At 46.7% G+C, this 12,182-nt stretch overlaps 6 protein-coding genes across 6 annotated transcripts; 2 read left to right on the top strand and 4 right to left on the bottom strand.

The window, feature by feature from the left end:
- Positions 1 to 31: 31 nt before the first annotated feature.
- Positions 32 to 417, bottom strand: N7466_001579 (uncharacterized protein; the record flags this gene model as incomplete). Its single annotated transcript, XM_057160977.1, has 2 exons — positions 32 to 263; positions 323 to 417. The coding sequence occupies 2 exons, from the start codon at positions 415 to 417 to the stop codon at positions 32 to 34; spliced, it is 327 nt and encodes a 108-aa protein (XP_057024262.1).
- A 1,348-nt stretch (positions 418 to 1,765) lies between these two features.
- On the bottom strand, positions 1,766 to 4,585 carry N7466_001578 (uncharacterized protein; the record flags this gene model as incomplete). The annotated part of the gene is made up of 4 exons (XM_057160976.1): positions 1,766 to 2,364; positions 2,417 to 3,179; positions 3,245 to 3,961; positions 4,022 to 4,585. 4 exons carry the CDS (start codon positions 4,583 to 4,585, stop codon positions 1,766 to 1,768), a joined length of 2,643 nt encoding a protein of 880 aa, XP_057024261.1.
- A 1,054-nt stretch (positions 4,586 to 5,639) lies between these two features.
- Positions 5,640 to 6,366, bottom strand: N7466_001577 (uncharacterized protein; the record flags this gene model as incomplete). Its single annotated transcript, XM_057160975.1, has 3 exons — positions 5,640 to 5,939; positions 5,997 to 6,155; positions 6,214 to 6,366. 3 exons carry the CDS (start codon positions 6,364 to 6,366, stop codon positions 5,640 to 5,642), a joined length of 612 nt encoding a protein of 203 aa, XP_057024260.1.
- A 235-nt stretch (positions 6,367 to 6,601) lies between these two features.
- N7466_001576 (uncharacterized protein) lies at positions 6,602 to 7,408 on the top strand (the record flags this gene model as incomplete). Its single annotated transcript, XM_057160974.1, has 1 exon — positions 6,602 to 7,408. One exon carries the CDS (start codon positions 6,602 to 6,604, stop codon positions 7,406 to 7,408), a length of 807 nt encoding a protein of 268 aa, XP_057024259.1.
- A 48-nt stretch (positions 7,409 to 7,456) lies between these two features.
- Positions 7,457 to 8,241, bottom strand: N7466_001575 (uncharacterized protein; the record flags this gene model as incomplete). The annotated part of the gene is made up of 2 exons (XM_057160973.1): positions 7,457 to 8,047; positions 8,098 to 8,241. 2 exons carry the CDS (start codon positions 8,239 to 8,241, stop codon positions 7,457 to 7,459), a joined length of 735 nt encoding a protein of 244 aa, XP_057024258.1.
- Positions 8,242 to 8,381: 140 nt separating this feature from the next.
- Positions 8,382 to 8,788, top strand: N7466_001574 (uncharacterized protein; the record flags this gene model as incomplete). The annotated part of the gene is made up of 2 exons (XM_057160972.1): positions 8,382 to 8,477; positions 8,624 to 8,788. 2 exons carry the CDS (start codon positions 8,382 to 8,384, stop codon positions 8,786 to 8,788), a joined length of 261 nt encoding a protein of 86 aa, XP_057024257.1.
- Positions 8,789 to 12,182: the final 3,394 nt, after the last annotated feature.

The raw sequence follows: 12,182 nt of genomic DNA, 5'->3' as shown, positions 1-12,182 counted from the left end.
GCTAATAGATTTCGCCGGCCGTGCGAAGGAACTATCTCGGTGCTCGAGATGTTTTAACGCACGACCTCGACTGAATAACTGAATAGAAGAAAGCACGACGGAAAATCAGAGGGAGATGTTTGGAGGGGTGTTTGAGTCGAAGTGAGGACAGTGTTGGACGGAGGATGGGTGGGAAGGGGATATTTATAGCCATGGCGGCTGGGAGCTGGCCAGAGTGCAGCTGGCGTGGTGCTGAAGGAGGCCATTTTTGGCGCCTCCCTCCCCTGTAGGCGTGGTGGAGCTACTAAGGAGCCCTCAGGGAACTAAGGATGTCAGCGCGCACAAAATGGCAGCCTGAGGCACCAAGTGGTGAGTGGTGTGGTGCGTGGTCGAAGGAGGCGGGAGCGTGGCGGAGGCAGGTTGCTGAAAGACGGCCATTTTCGGCCTCATTTGCGGCCGGAAAAGGCAGCCAAATAGCAAAACGCAATTCTTTAACAAGATCATGGAGACAAATAGGGCGATCAAGATATTCGAAATTATTCGAACCGTGTCCTATAAAGGACAATATCTCTTGCACCAGTCACCCGCTTGCGCAAAGCGGGGATACATAAAACATCGGATTGACAAGTGATCGATTGTCACATATTTCCTTTTTAAGACTAGCGTTACTTTGACCACAATCAAGAGATGCGCTAGCCATTATGATACTAGCTTACGGTTTGGAAGTTGCGGGATACTACAGTACTGTATCAAGATTTTGCCCCTTTAATATTGCCGACAAGATAGTCTGTGAATTTGTAGTCGATCGTCTCAATTAATGTCAAGAACATTTCAATAATGCACCATTCTGGTCACCCACTAAGGACACTTATGGTAGCCCGGATGGAACGAAAGACCTCCTGACACTTCTACTTACCTCAGACAAGTCTCAAGCCCAGTTACGCGTAGCTAACTGGTCACAGTGAGTATCGTTCGTAGTGGTCGTATACGTACGTCGAGGCTCGTCCTCAAGTCTCAGTCGCAATCGTACCGTTGCCTGTAGGCCTTACACGGGCTCGGATCTATAGAGTAGACTCTTGTTGGGCAGTGCCAGGCAGTGCGCCTAGTCAAGCTATGCTTAGCATCTGTGTCGAGGGACAACAGACTAAATATACATCTCCTAGTAGGGTGGTTGTCTTGAGTACGAAACAAGTGTGAAGCTAGAACTGTAGGTTCCAAGTAACAATGTGTAATTGAACGCGAAGAACTAAATACATGTGCGGTAATGAGTGTCCTTATATATCCTTCGGGTTCCTACTCCGAGATATACCCCGGGGGTAGATCTGGGAGTCGATCGTATACTCCTGGGGTCGACGCGGGAGTCGACGGTCACGTGTTGCTAACCGTTCCGTAGTTAGACCTGGCTGGGAACCGCGATTGAACCTCGCGAACCTCAAGGAGGTTCACCCACCCGGAGGTTCAGGTTCCATGACCTGGAACCTCCGGGCGGTTACATCTTGGACCGAACCTCATGGAGGTTACCCGCGGGTGAACCTGAGGTTCAACAAACAGGACAAACAGGTAAAATACGTGACTTGGGGTCAATTGCATTAATTATGTAGAAACAGGCTGTATTCTCTCGTAATTATAAAACAAAACTTCATTACTGCATAGTCACACAAGAGGATTTGGTACATATCATGGGTTTAGCTTCGAAATAGACTCTCAACTGTCAGTTATCAATGATTTACATTATGTCTATAGTACAGTGTCTGGTCATGGTTCCGAAGAATCATGAGTCGAATCATCAAGCTACATACCCATCCAGTAGTCTCGACTTCTTCCGTATTCTGCCTGATACACGATGCTGTGTATCAGGGAAGTCAGGCAAGGGTGGTGCCCTGTTCTCATCTAGATCCGCAAATTCATCGGTATCAGAGGCTTCCTCATCGTCAGAAGTAACCGCAAGCCGCTTACCAGGGGTGACTGCTAGGAGTGACGGTGCGTCCGGGTTTGCCTGCGTGGTTGATGTAGCAGCCGGTGTCTCAAGACGCATCTCGACATCCTCCTCATCATCACTGATAGCCTCGAAAGCATGTGTCTGGATATCAAGTGCTTCGGCCGAAGCGGCAATCTCATGGTCTAAAAGATACTCTTGAAGAATCAGCCGCTGCTCCTCCTTGATATCGAATCTTGTTGTACACATATACAACATGATATCGCGAACAGTCTCTGGGTTCAACGACCCCCGGCGGTAGTGGCACACATCCCGGGCAGAGTTGAAAAGACGCTCAACTCCGGCACCAGTCGCTGGAATTGACATGATATCACGGGCAATGCTTGCAAGAATAGGGAATTCCCTCTGATGATCTTTCCAGAAGATCCGAGTCGATCCTTTGATGGTATCTAATCAGAAAAGGTTAGTCAAATAATTCATAAAGTAGGCTGACTTACTGACCACTCTGGAGATATTTCGTGAGCTCGTCATACTGCGGAGCAGTCGATCGTCGTGGAGAGTCGTCGTCTAAGGCCTTCTCAAGCTCCGATTGTGTTGTGAATTGACTGCTATCAGACTGTCTCATCTCAGATGGTATACATTGGCTATATTTCTCAAACAGAGACTGAAGACTCTCGCGGTATTCTTTTCTGTAGTCCTTTCCCATCTCGGGATCTAGGTCCCAATCACTTGTTGAAAAGAATTCCATCTTGCTCGACGGCGCTAGGATCGTCCCAATAGCATAGAGATTATCTTCGATATCATCTGTTTCGCCGTAGTATTTCTTGAGTTTCCCCTTCGCAGCCTCCAGTGAAGAAAGCATTAGCTGTTTCCAGGGAACCTTCTTTCGGCGAAGCTGACGCATCGATCTTTCAAGATGGTCAAAGAGCTTGTTGTAGATCTTAAAGACAAGATGGATGCTCGAATCTTTAGTACGACAAACTAGCGTGGTGAGCGTGAAAAAGGGTTGAAGAATACAAAGCAAGTAATCGATTTGCCGCCACCCCTCTGCACTCAATGTAAAATGATGTTGATCGTAGTCGGAACAGAACTTGTCAATTGCGATATGAAGCCTCTTCGCCCGACGAAGCATCAGAAATGTCGAGTTCCACCTTGTACGAACATCTTGGATGAGAAGCAGTCTTGGCGTATTACTAGGCTGAGTATTCAAGAAGGCTTCCTTGCGTTGAGGGCTTCCGTTGATATAAACCGCAATACCTCGGACCTATCAGGAATTGGAGTATTTAGCCCTATTGAACCACGAACCATGATTTTTGATTAGAAGCATACTTTGTTCAGAGTGTCAGCAATCTCGTGTTTCTGCTGGCGTGTACGAAGCAAACGTATACGATCATCAGACCATTCTGTCTCGGCGTTATCATTCTTTGGCGAAGCCTTGATTTTACCAAGCAAATCAACTAGACTCAATTGAATAACATGCGCAAGGCAGGGTACTTGAATGATCGTAGAATCCGTCTCTATTTGTAGCTTCTTGATTGAATCATTCACTGCTGCGACAAGTGTCTTGTTGTTAGACGCATTATCAGTTGTCACCGCTAGTACTCGATCGGCGATTTGGTGCTTTTGTAGGATCTGGAGAACTACGTCCCCGAGGTTCACGCCAGTATGCGATCCAAAAATTGGCTCAAACCCAAGTAGGACCTCGCGATACTCCCATTCCTGGTCTAGAAAATATCCGGTGATGGCCATGAATGCGTGCTGGAATGGTGAAGTCCAACAGTCAAGCGCAATTGACATTTTTGCACCACATGGGAGCTGTTGTAGTGTCTCTTGCTGAATATCTGTAACGAAACTCCGGAGCCGGTCGCGAATCACCTTTCTTGACGGAACGCTCGGTGGTGTAGGTGCTAGCCGAGCGTAGGAAAGGAGGTCATGGAATTCTGGGTGCTCGACGAAGAGGAAAGGTAAATGCGATACAGTGATCAGATTTAGAATCTTTTGTTCCCATATTTGTTGAGTAAAGGCTGGCACTGGTCTTCTCTCGGCCTACAAGATGGAGGATTCATTATTGGTATCGAGGTGGAATATTGACTATATCGAACATACCGCGTCACTGAGTAGTTGCTGGATATTACCCTTCTTTGTAATTCGTTGTCGACACCTTGGCCCATCTAGATGCTTCTGCATCGATGAGTTTCCGGTATGATTTGTCGCTGGATGTGTGAGAACCGTACGGCACCGATTGCATATAACGCCAGGCTTTCCATCTTTAGCATGTGCAACTTGTTGAAACCCAGTCCAGCAGTCTGCGCGACGGCTGACCTCCCAGTTTAGCCGCTTCTTCTTGCCAAAATCGGTTCGAAGCCACCACTTAACGAATTCCGCGGACATGTTGGTAGTAAAGACGATATATTCATTACTTCTGTCCGGCTTAATTCGCGTGAGGGTGTCTGGGGCCCGAGGTTCTGCGCGAGATCGTACTCGGTGACCTGGAAGGTCTGGAAGGTCTGGAGGGTCTGCAACTGACTCTAGCTGGCTGTCGGTGATAGAATGACTTTGGCTTTCGCGTTGGGATGGCGTGTCGTCAGGGGTAAGGTATTGCAGCGCGTCTAGTGGTAGCCCTTCGAAGTGAGACGATGCGTAGCCGCAGACGTCAGTGATCTGAGACATAATAAGTTCAGTAAACCACTATGACCTGGGTGTAAGATAGAAAGGAACTTACTGATCATTTCACGGATGTTATGGGATTTTCTTGGGGCATCTGTTTGTCCCTGCTCTACAAGCTTGAATTGATCTATCAACTCTTGTACCCACCTAGCTACATCTTATTGGTTGACATAGAGAATCGCTATAGAAACGAACCTCAACGAACCTCAACGAACCTCATTTACCCGCATAGAACCTCCAAGAAAACTTTGACATAGGAAAAACAGAACTTCTAAGTCCCACATGTAGGATTTTTGAACCGAATTCATGATAGAATCAGATGATCTGACATAAATTCTGAGGGACAAACTGCTAGAAGAAGACATAACGGTTTAGATGATATAAAATGAAGGGGCTCCAGTTGCAGCGTCGTGGTTTTATGAGAAATATCAGCTCTACTGATGAGGATACACGTACTTCACAGTGTCTGCGATATATGTCTAGAGCTTTACATGCTGTGTTATCGATAGCCTCTATTGACCACCCACTACGACGATATCGTCGAATATTAATTGTAATTTGTAGATGACCACACCTACTGTTCACTTTCGCGTGACTATTTCTTAATTGTCTCATTATATTGATGGAGAACTCATTGAAAAGTCCACAGGTTGACGGAACACCTGAAAAATACTGAGATGACTCATCGATTTTATCCAGCCAAAAGAGGAAAGGCGTCGAGGAATTATGCATATGCAGGTTCATGCGGGTCGATGGAGGTTGAACCTCAATGAACCTCCAGAGGTTAATGGGCGGTTGGAGGTTAGGAAGGCTGGAACCTCACCTCAAGAGGTGAGGTTCGAGGTTCCGAGGTAGGGACCCATGCGGAGGTTCAAAGCCAGGTCTATCCGTAGTGTAAGAGGGTATTGTTCTGACTTATTCTTAAACGAATGTCCACTTGGCCTTTTGGTTCGTCGTGGTTCCAAAGACACAAAGATTAACATAGAGCGATGAAAATCAGTGATGAACACTCGGCTAAGCTTCCACATCTCTAGTCTCAAAAAGTAAAGAGGTGGAGCTAATTCAGAGCCAGTTTGGCAATCCACCAGGCTTTATCTTTCCCAGACATTCGAGCCACGTCATCCAAACATTGAAGTATAACATTCTTCTGAGACACTGAAAGCACAATAGGCCCCTTGGAATTAAGATCTTCCAGAAGTTCCAAGGCGTCAGTTGCATCACGCAACTTTTTCCCTGGCGTGGGTCGTAATCCGCTGCTGTTGATCTTGAAGATGAGTAGATCAAGCTCCGAGATATACGGCAGTGCATTCGGTCGAACAGTCGATATAGGTATCGCTGCGGAGGGAACATAGGGTGACTGTAGGCTATCATTAATATCATACTGTTGAAAAACTAATGCTACCAACGGTCTCACCTGCCAATCAGGAGTGATATCTATCTGAATTAATTTGCCATTTGGGCCTTTGTAGTAGAATAGCTGAGCTCTTTGTTGGAATGGAGATGATGGCAAAGCAAGCAGCTTATCTTTGACCGCTTTGGGAGCGCCCTGGACAGTTATGAGGAAGTCGACGTCCTATCAATAATGCTATCAGCGGCTACCCAAAGTCCATGATTGGCTCTTGAGAACGAACCTCAGTTGTGCGGTAATTGCGAATGTATCTCCAGAGACCTAAGCCCCCGATGACAACTATTCGGGAGCTCGAGAACTCCGGTATAGTTTTGAGGATTTCAATGACAGCCCCGGCAGCTGCCTCCAACTCAGCAAAAGACAGCCCGCTAGACATTGTAGGAATTGAAACTCCAAATAAAAAAAAGAACTATTTTCTGGAAATGATTCGTGCCTAGAGAGGATGCTCTTGATTATCTTTCTGAATGCTGTTGTTTGCCTGGTTTTATCAATCCCTCTCCTTATATGTCACATGACCAGGGCGCCAATCAAGACGTATTTAGCGCTGGAGACCCCGCATCTTAAGGTAACCTCACAAACTTCGAAACAATCCGTGTTGCATGTAACCGCTGATGGCTGAGACGCAATTCCAAGTGATTTCTGATCTCCACCTGGAATCCCCAGCTGCATACGACATTTTCCAAGTCAAACCCCGAGCGCCATATCTGGCATTAATCGGCGACATTGGCTACGTCAAGGACGAGGGCTTCTTTCATTTTATTCGCAATCAAATAGAAGCCTTCCGCATCGTATTCCTTGTTCTTGGCAATCACGAACCATATCACAGCAATTGGGCTCAAACAAAGATACGTGTAAAAATATTTGAGTCCCAACTCAACGAGTCTTTCAAACGAGGCGAAACGCCGGGCCAGTTTGTTTTCCTCGACCAGACACGCTATGACCTTTCACCGACACTGAGCATCCTCGGCTGCACCCTATTTTCCCAAATAGCCCAAACACAGATGGAACGCGTCAGTTATGGCCTGAACGACTTCTATCATATTAGTGATTGGTCGGTTGAAGCACATCAAGAAGCACACCAAACTGACCTTGAATGGCTTAATCGTGAAATAAAGTCTATTTCGTGCTTGGAACCTAGTCGCAAAATCATTGTGTTCACCCATTATTGTCCGCTAATCAGCGAAAACGTCGTTGATCCGAAGCATCGACATAGCAAAATCTCCTCTGGTTTTATGTCTGATTTGTCAGGCGAATTCTGCTGGAAACAGGAGGTTGTCAAAATATGGGCTTTTGGTCATACCCATTTCAATTGTGACTTCCGAGACGCAGAGACCGGGAAAAGAGTGGTTTCAAACCAAAGAGGATACTATTTTTCTCAGACAGAGGGGTTTGACACTGCCAAAATCGTTGAAATATGAGCCGCCGAAAGAGGACACTATGAAAAAAGCATGACTTTGGAGGAAAGACTAGTAATTATCGATTCTGTGTCGCTGAAGGCGCTCTCCAGCCAATTCACTGCGGAGATCATCTAGAAGGAGGTACATCCTTGAGAAATCTCCTTCTTTGAGTGCACGATAGAATAATTTATAGGCTTCGCCCAGGCTGTTCTCATCAAACAAAACTGTCTCGTCCACATATTCCAGAATATAGGTCAGAATCGCCATCCAGTAATTTGCAGATCTGGTGCCATTATCTCGACAGAGCAACATGATTACAGCCTCACAGTATCGAACAGGGTGAGGAATCTGTACAGAGCCAAATTCAGGTGCGAAGCGTCCTCGGCCACGGCCGGGTGCCGCTGATGGAAGACGTTTGTCTGATGCATTCAAAATGTCTGGGCTCCCTTCGGAAAAAGATAGTTCCCACAGCACATCGGATTTCCGGTATACTGAGATTACAAGTTCGTCGTCAATGTGCCAATGCTCAAAGGGGAGGTTTCCCCGACATCCATCTAAAACAGGGCAACCTAGGCCTTGTGGACAAGCGGCAAAACCAGCTTTCCGGATCGAGGTCAAGGCAGTCTTCGTCGATTCGTCGGGTACAACAAAACCCACACCCTATCATTAGGTCAAAAAAATTTCATTTGGAAGAAAAGAAAATCACGGACGTCAACAATAGTGGGGACGCCATATACGGTCAGTAAATAGTTGCCCCAAAGGGTGTTCGGAACACCAGCAGAGGTAAATATACCAGAGATCGTTGCGACAAGCCTTGCGTCCAGCGTTTGAGCTTGCGTATGAGCGCCAGACATTTAAAAGGTATGTAGTATATCAAACATGAAAATAAAAATTTTAAACGGTGTCGCGGGTGCAGCAAGAGGGAACAAAGAAAAAGGGATTTGGTTCAGGGGCAAGATAACCGCTCTCGGTATAAGTTAGTTAGTTATTCAGAATGCTTATGTCATCGCCGCCACACGGATCCGGCAGATATATTATTCCGGCAAATTACGTTACTCTTGTGCCAAATGACTCGGACTTGGCTAGAAGCGTATGATCTAGTACTCCGATGAAGTGTTTAGAGCCTCCTTCCTCCGGTCTATAATATCCATTACTGACCCAATAGAATCGGGCTTGGAACCCTCTTACTCAATCCAAGCGCAACCATACGCAATCGTATTACCAGTCGGATTGTAGCGTTATGGCAATGAGATCGTTTCAGACGAAGAAGCTCGCCGGCAAGACAATGATTCTACCATTCTCATTATTCAGGATACTGTGGTTCCTACAAACCGTGATGAAGGTGCCGGCAAAGGACTTACTTCACAAGTCTATGTTCAGACAAGTGGTGCGCGAGGATAATTTTGTGGGATTGTAGGGCTGTGGTTTCTACCTATGCTCTCAGATGATGCTTGGACTTTTTGGATGCAGAAATGACGCTTATCTGCTTCTTAACAACTAGAGACTACTCGAGGGATATGGCTTCAATAGACTGTGGATTAAGTATACCCGGGAAATCAAAGAACCGAGATCCTCTGGGTATTTAGACGTCAAAGACTCTTATTTTTGGCGTCGATTTCACTGGTAAATTTTGATTTATCAAAATCCATTCTGCATGGCCTCCAGAGTACGGTTAATCCAAAAGAGGCAATTCTGTAGTGTCCTTTTTCGGCTTGAGGAGCAACACTGGTCCTAGAGCCTTCTGAAACATCTCTAGGATCGACGTGAGTGCATGTGGGAACACTAGCCCTCGTTCCTGGGAGCCTTGTTGGTACTGGGACCACAGGTACAGTTCCTGGAGGCAGCCGTTGGTTTCCTGGGTTCAAATGGGGTTCCGAGCCACTGCTGTAATATTCCAAGGCCAGAGAACTCTGAAGTGACGAGCTAGTTGATTCGCCGGCATTGAGATCTACTGTTTCATTTTATCAAACCCAATTCTTGCATGGCCTCCAGAGTGCGGCCAATCCAAAAAAGGCGATTCCGTAGTGTCTCTTTGTTAGTCCCAGGAGCAACACAGTTCCCAGGGCCTTCTGAACCATCTCTGGGACCGATGGGAGGGCATGTGGGAATAGTGGCCCTCGTTCCTGGGAGCCTTGTTGGTACTGGGACCACAGGTATAGTTCCTGGAGGCAGCCGTTGGTTTCCTGGGTTCAAATGGGGTGTTCCGAGCTAGAACAATGACTCCGCTCAAGATTTTGAGGGTGGAGATGCACAGCAAAGCGGGGGCTGGACCGGCCCACAATTCGAACCTAAGGTGGAAATAAATACGGGTGAAAATATAATCCGAAGGCTTAGCGTAGGATTCTAAAACATAAGTATTCGGGAGTAGTCATGGGTGGCTCTATCCTAAGTACAGTACAGTATTCCGCATGGCTTGTTTACAGTTCAAGAGATACTCATGCAAATCGGATTCTGGATCTAGAATTCAAGATTCATGTCGTGTATACCAACTATTGTATTTCCTTTTGCTTCGAAATCATGGATCGGTTACTAGTAATGGAGTCGGGTAGTGGGAGCCCTGAGGAGTCAGCTTTCTTTCGTGATTGAAAGACCTCATAGCATATGTACCAATTGTGAAGTAAGAAAATCCCAAAATCCCGAAGCATCTGCTGACAAAATATGTACCTGGCCCGTCTCTCGGATGCGAATGCCCACGCATACATCTGCGTCGCACATCTTACTATACTCGCAAGCTTTTTTCATTAGGCTTGTTCTGCGGCGGCATTGTTTTTGGCGAATCAGTTTTCTCTTCGAGGAGGGGTAGCTGGTCCGAGTAGTATTTAAATTAGCCATTATGAGTGGCCCTTGCTCTGGAGTTGCTGCGAATGTAGTGGACTTTGTAGAAGTACTGTATAGGGCGGACGATCTTATAAGGTATAGGTTCGCTAATAGGAAAGAGTTAAATACAAATGCGACAAGTCACAAATTCGCAAAGAGGCCAAAACACCACGATTTTCAAGTCTTACAGTAAGCAGAATCGTGGTCTTTGGGGTGTTGCTAGACAGCGCGTAGTTGAAGTGGGCCCACTAAAACCAAGCGGGCAATCACCGTCACCAACGTAAAAATGACTAAAGCGGAAGGAAAATTTTTTTTTTATCGTTAATCTTTTCCTTTATGAAAGGACCCGTTTTGTGTGTCAAGCATGGTCAAAAAAATTAACGGTTAGAAAAACTGCTATACTGTTTCAGTTTTCTGCCCAGCAGCGAGCGGTGGAGCATTAGTAGTTATGTAGCTGCCACAAAATGAGCGCGTTAGCTTTTACCGGGGCTAATAGAACTTAATTGCTTCTACGACACTGTTGCTTATCTGCGGCACCGTTTCTGACCTGCGGCACCGTTTCTGACCTGCAACACTATTCCTAATTTGCAGTACCGTTTCTGGCCTATTGCATCTCCCGTACTACGCTGATTAGAATCATGGTTAAAATTATCCAAATCAAAAACTACTGCGTAACCGCTATATACACTGTTTCCTCCTCAGCGACTGCTTTTCTTTTCTCGGGACCCACTACAAAGGCCTTAGCGCAGAGCCTCCATTGACTGGACCACGATAAGTTGAGGGCCGCCGGCTCCCTACCTAGTATCAGGGCCATCAACGTTTACCGCCCAACACTAAAAGCACTGGATGTAATATTGCGGTGGGAGAGACAGTACCATACGCGGTACATTGTCTAATGGTCCCATACTGAGATCTGCGCTAAGGCCTTGGTAATGGGTTTCGAGAAAAGAAAAGCAGTTGTTGGGGAAGAAGCATATTTCGCTAATAACTGTATACTATGACTATTTGATGGATTGTAGCTTATATTGTATTAGAGTGCATGTAAGATAGTCTCAGTAGCCTGGCTATAGACCAATCTACGAGAGCCGTGACTCCTGTGAGAGCCGTGACTCCTGTGAGAGCCGTGACTCCTGTGAGAGCCGTGACTCCTGTGAGAGCCGTGACTCCTGTGAGAGCCGTGACTCCTGCGAGAGCCATGACTCCTGTGAGAGCCATGACTCCTGCGAGAGCTGTGACTCCTACGAGAGCCGTGACTCCTGCAAGAGCCGTGACTCCTGCGAGAGCTATGACTCCTGCGAGAGCTGTGACTCCTACGAGAGCTGTGACTCCTACGAGAGCTGTGACTCATACGAGAGCTGTGACCGGATTTTCTGGTCTTGCTGGACTCGCTGGTCGATCTTGCTAACAGCTTCTTGTAAGGTCAAGGGTCTCACAGGAGTCATATTATGATGGATGCAAGTCTTGGATTATCAACAACATAGAAACGTTCGAAGGATCAGGTGCCTTGAGTTAAGCTCCGATGATTTTAAGAAGTGGCTACGGAGACAGGGCAAATTGACAAGCTAAAATTCATTAAATTATCGGTAGAAGACGGGCTCATCTCTAGAAGAGGTAATCATGATCCTCGGAAAACCCATGTTATTATGTAATGGATCGTCTTAAGCTTCTTCGGAAGAAGCCTTGGCGCCATTTTCCGGCATGGTGAAACCCCCAAAGAAATCAATGGATGGGAGCTTACGCCTCGCCGTGCGTGGTGGTATATAGTACCCTGTCCACCCCCTCCGCCCCTGCATCTCACATTTACCTTTTCGCCCTCCTCCCTTTCACTCTGCAGGTGAGGCATTTTTGCTATTGATGCGGATCACCGAGCTCCTGAGCCATGCCACCCCCTTTTCCCTGTGTGGCTCGTCATCACGTCCTCGTGACTTTCCCCTCCTTTCTTGGGCTCACCTCGTTCCTGATCAGGTGCTTTCTCCGA

This window comes from Penicillium verhagenii (genome assembly GCF_028828195.1).
Source record: "Penicillium verhagenii strain IBT 33310 chromosome Unknown utg000003l_segment0_segment0, whole genome shotgun sequence".
In the NCBI taxonomy this organism is placed as follows: domain Eukaryota; kingdom Fungi; phylum Ascomycota; class Eurotiomycetes; order Eurotiales; family Aspergillaceae; genus Penicillium; species Penicillium verhagenii.
Note: the sequence above shows the minus strand (reverse complement) of the source record. Positions and strands in the feature narration are given on the sequence as shown.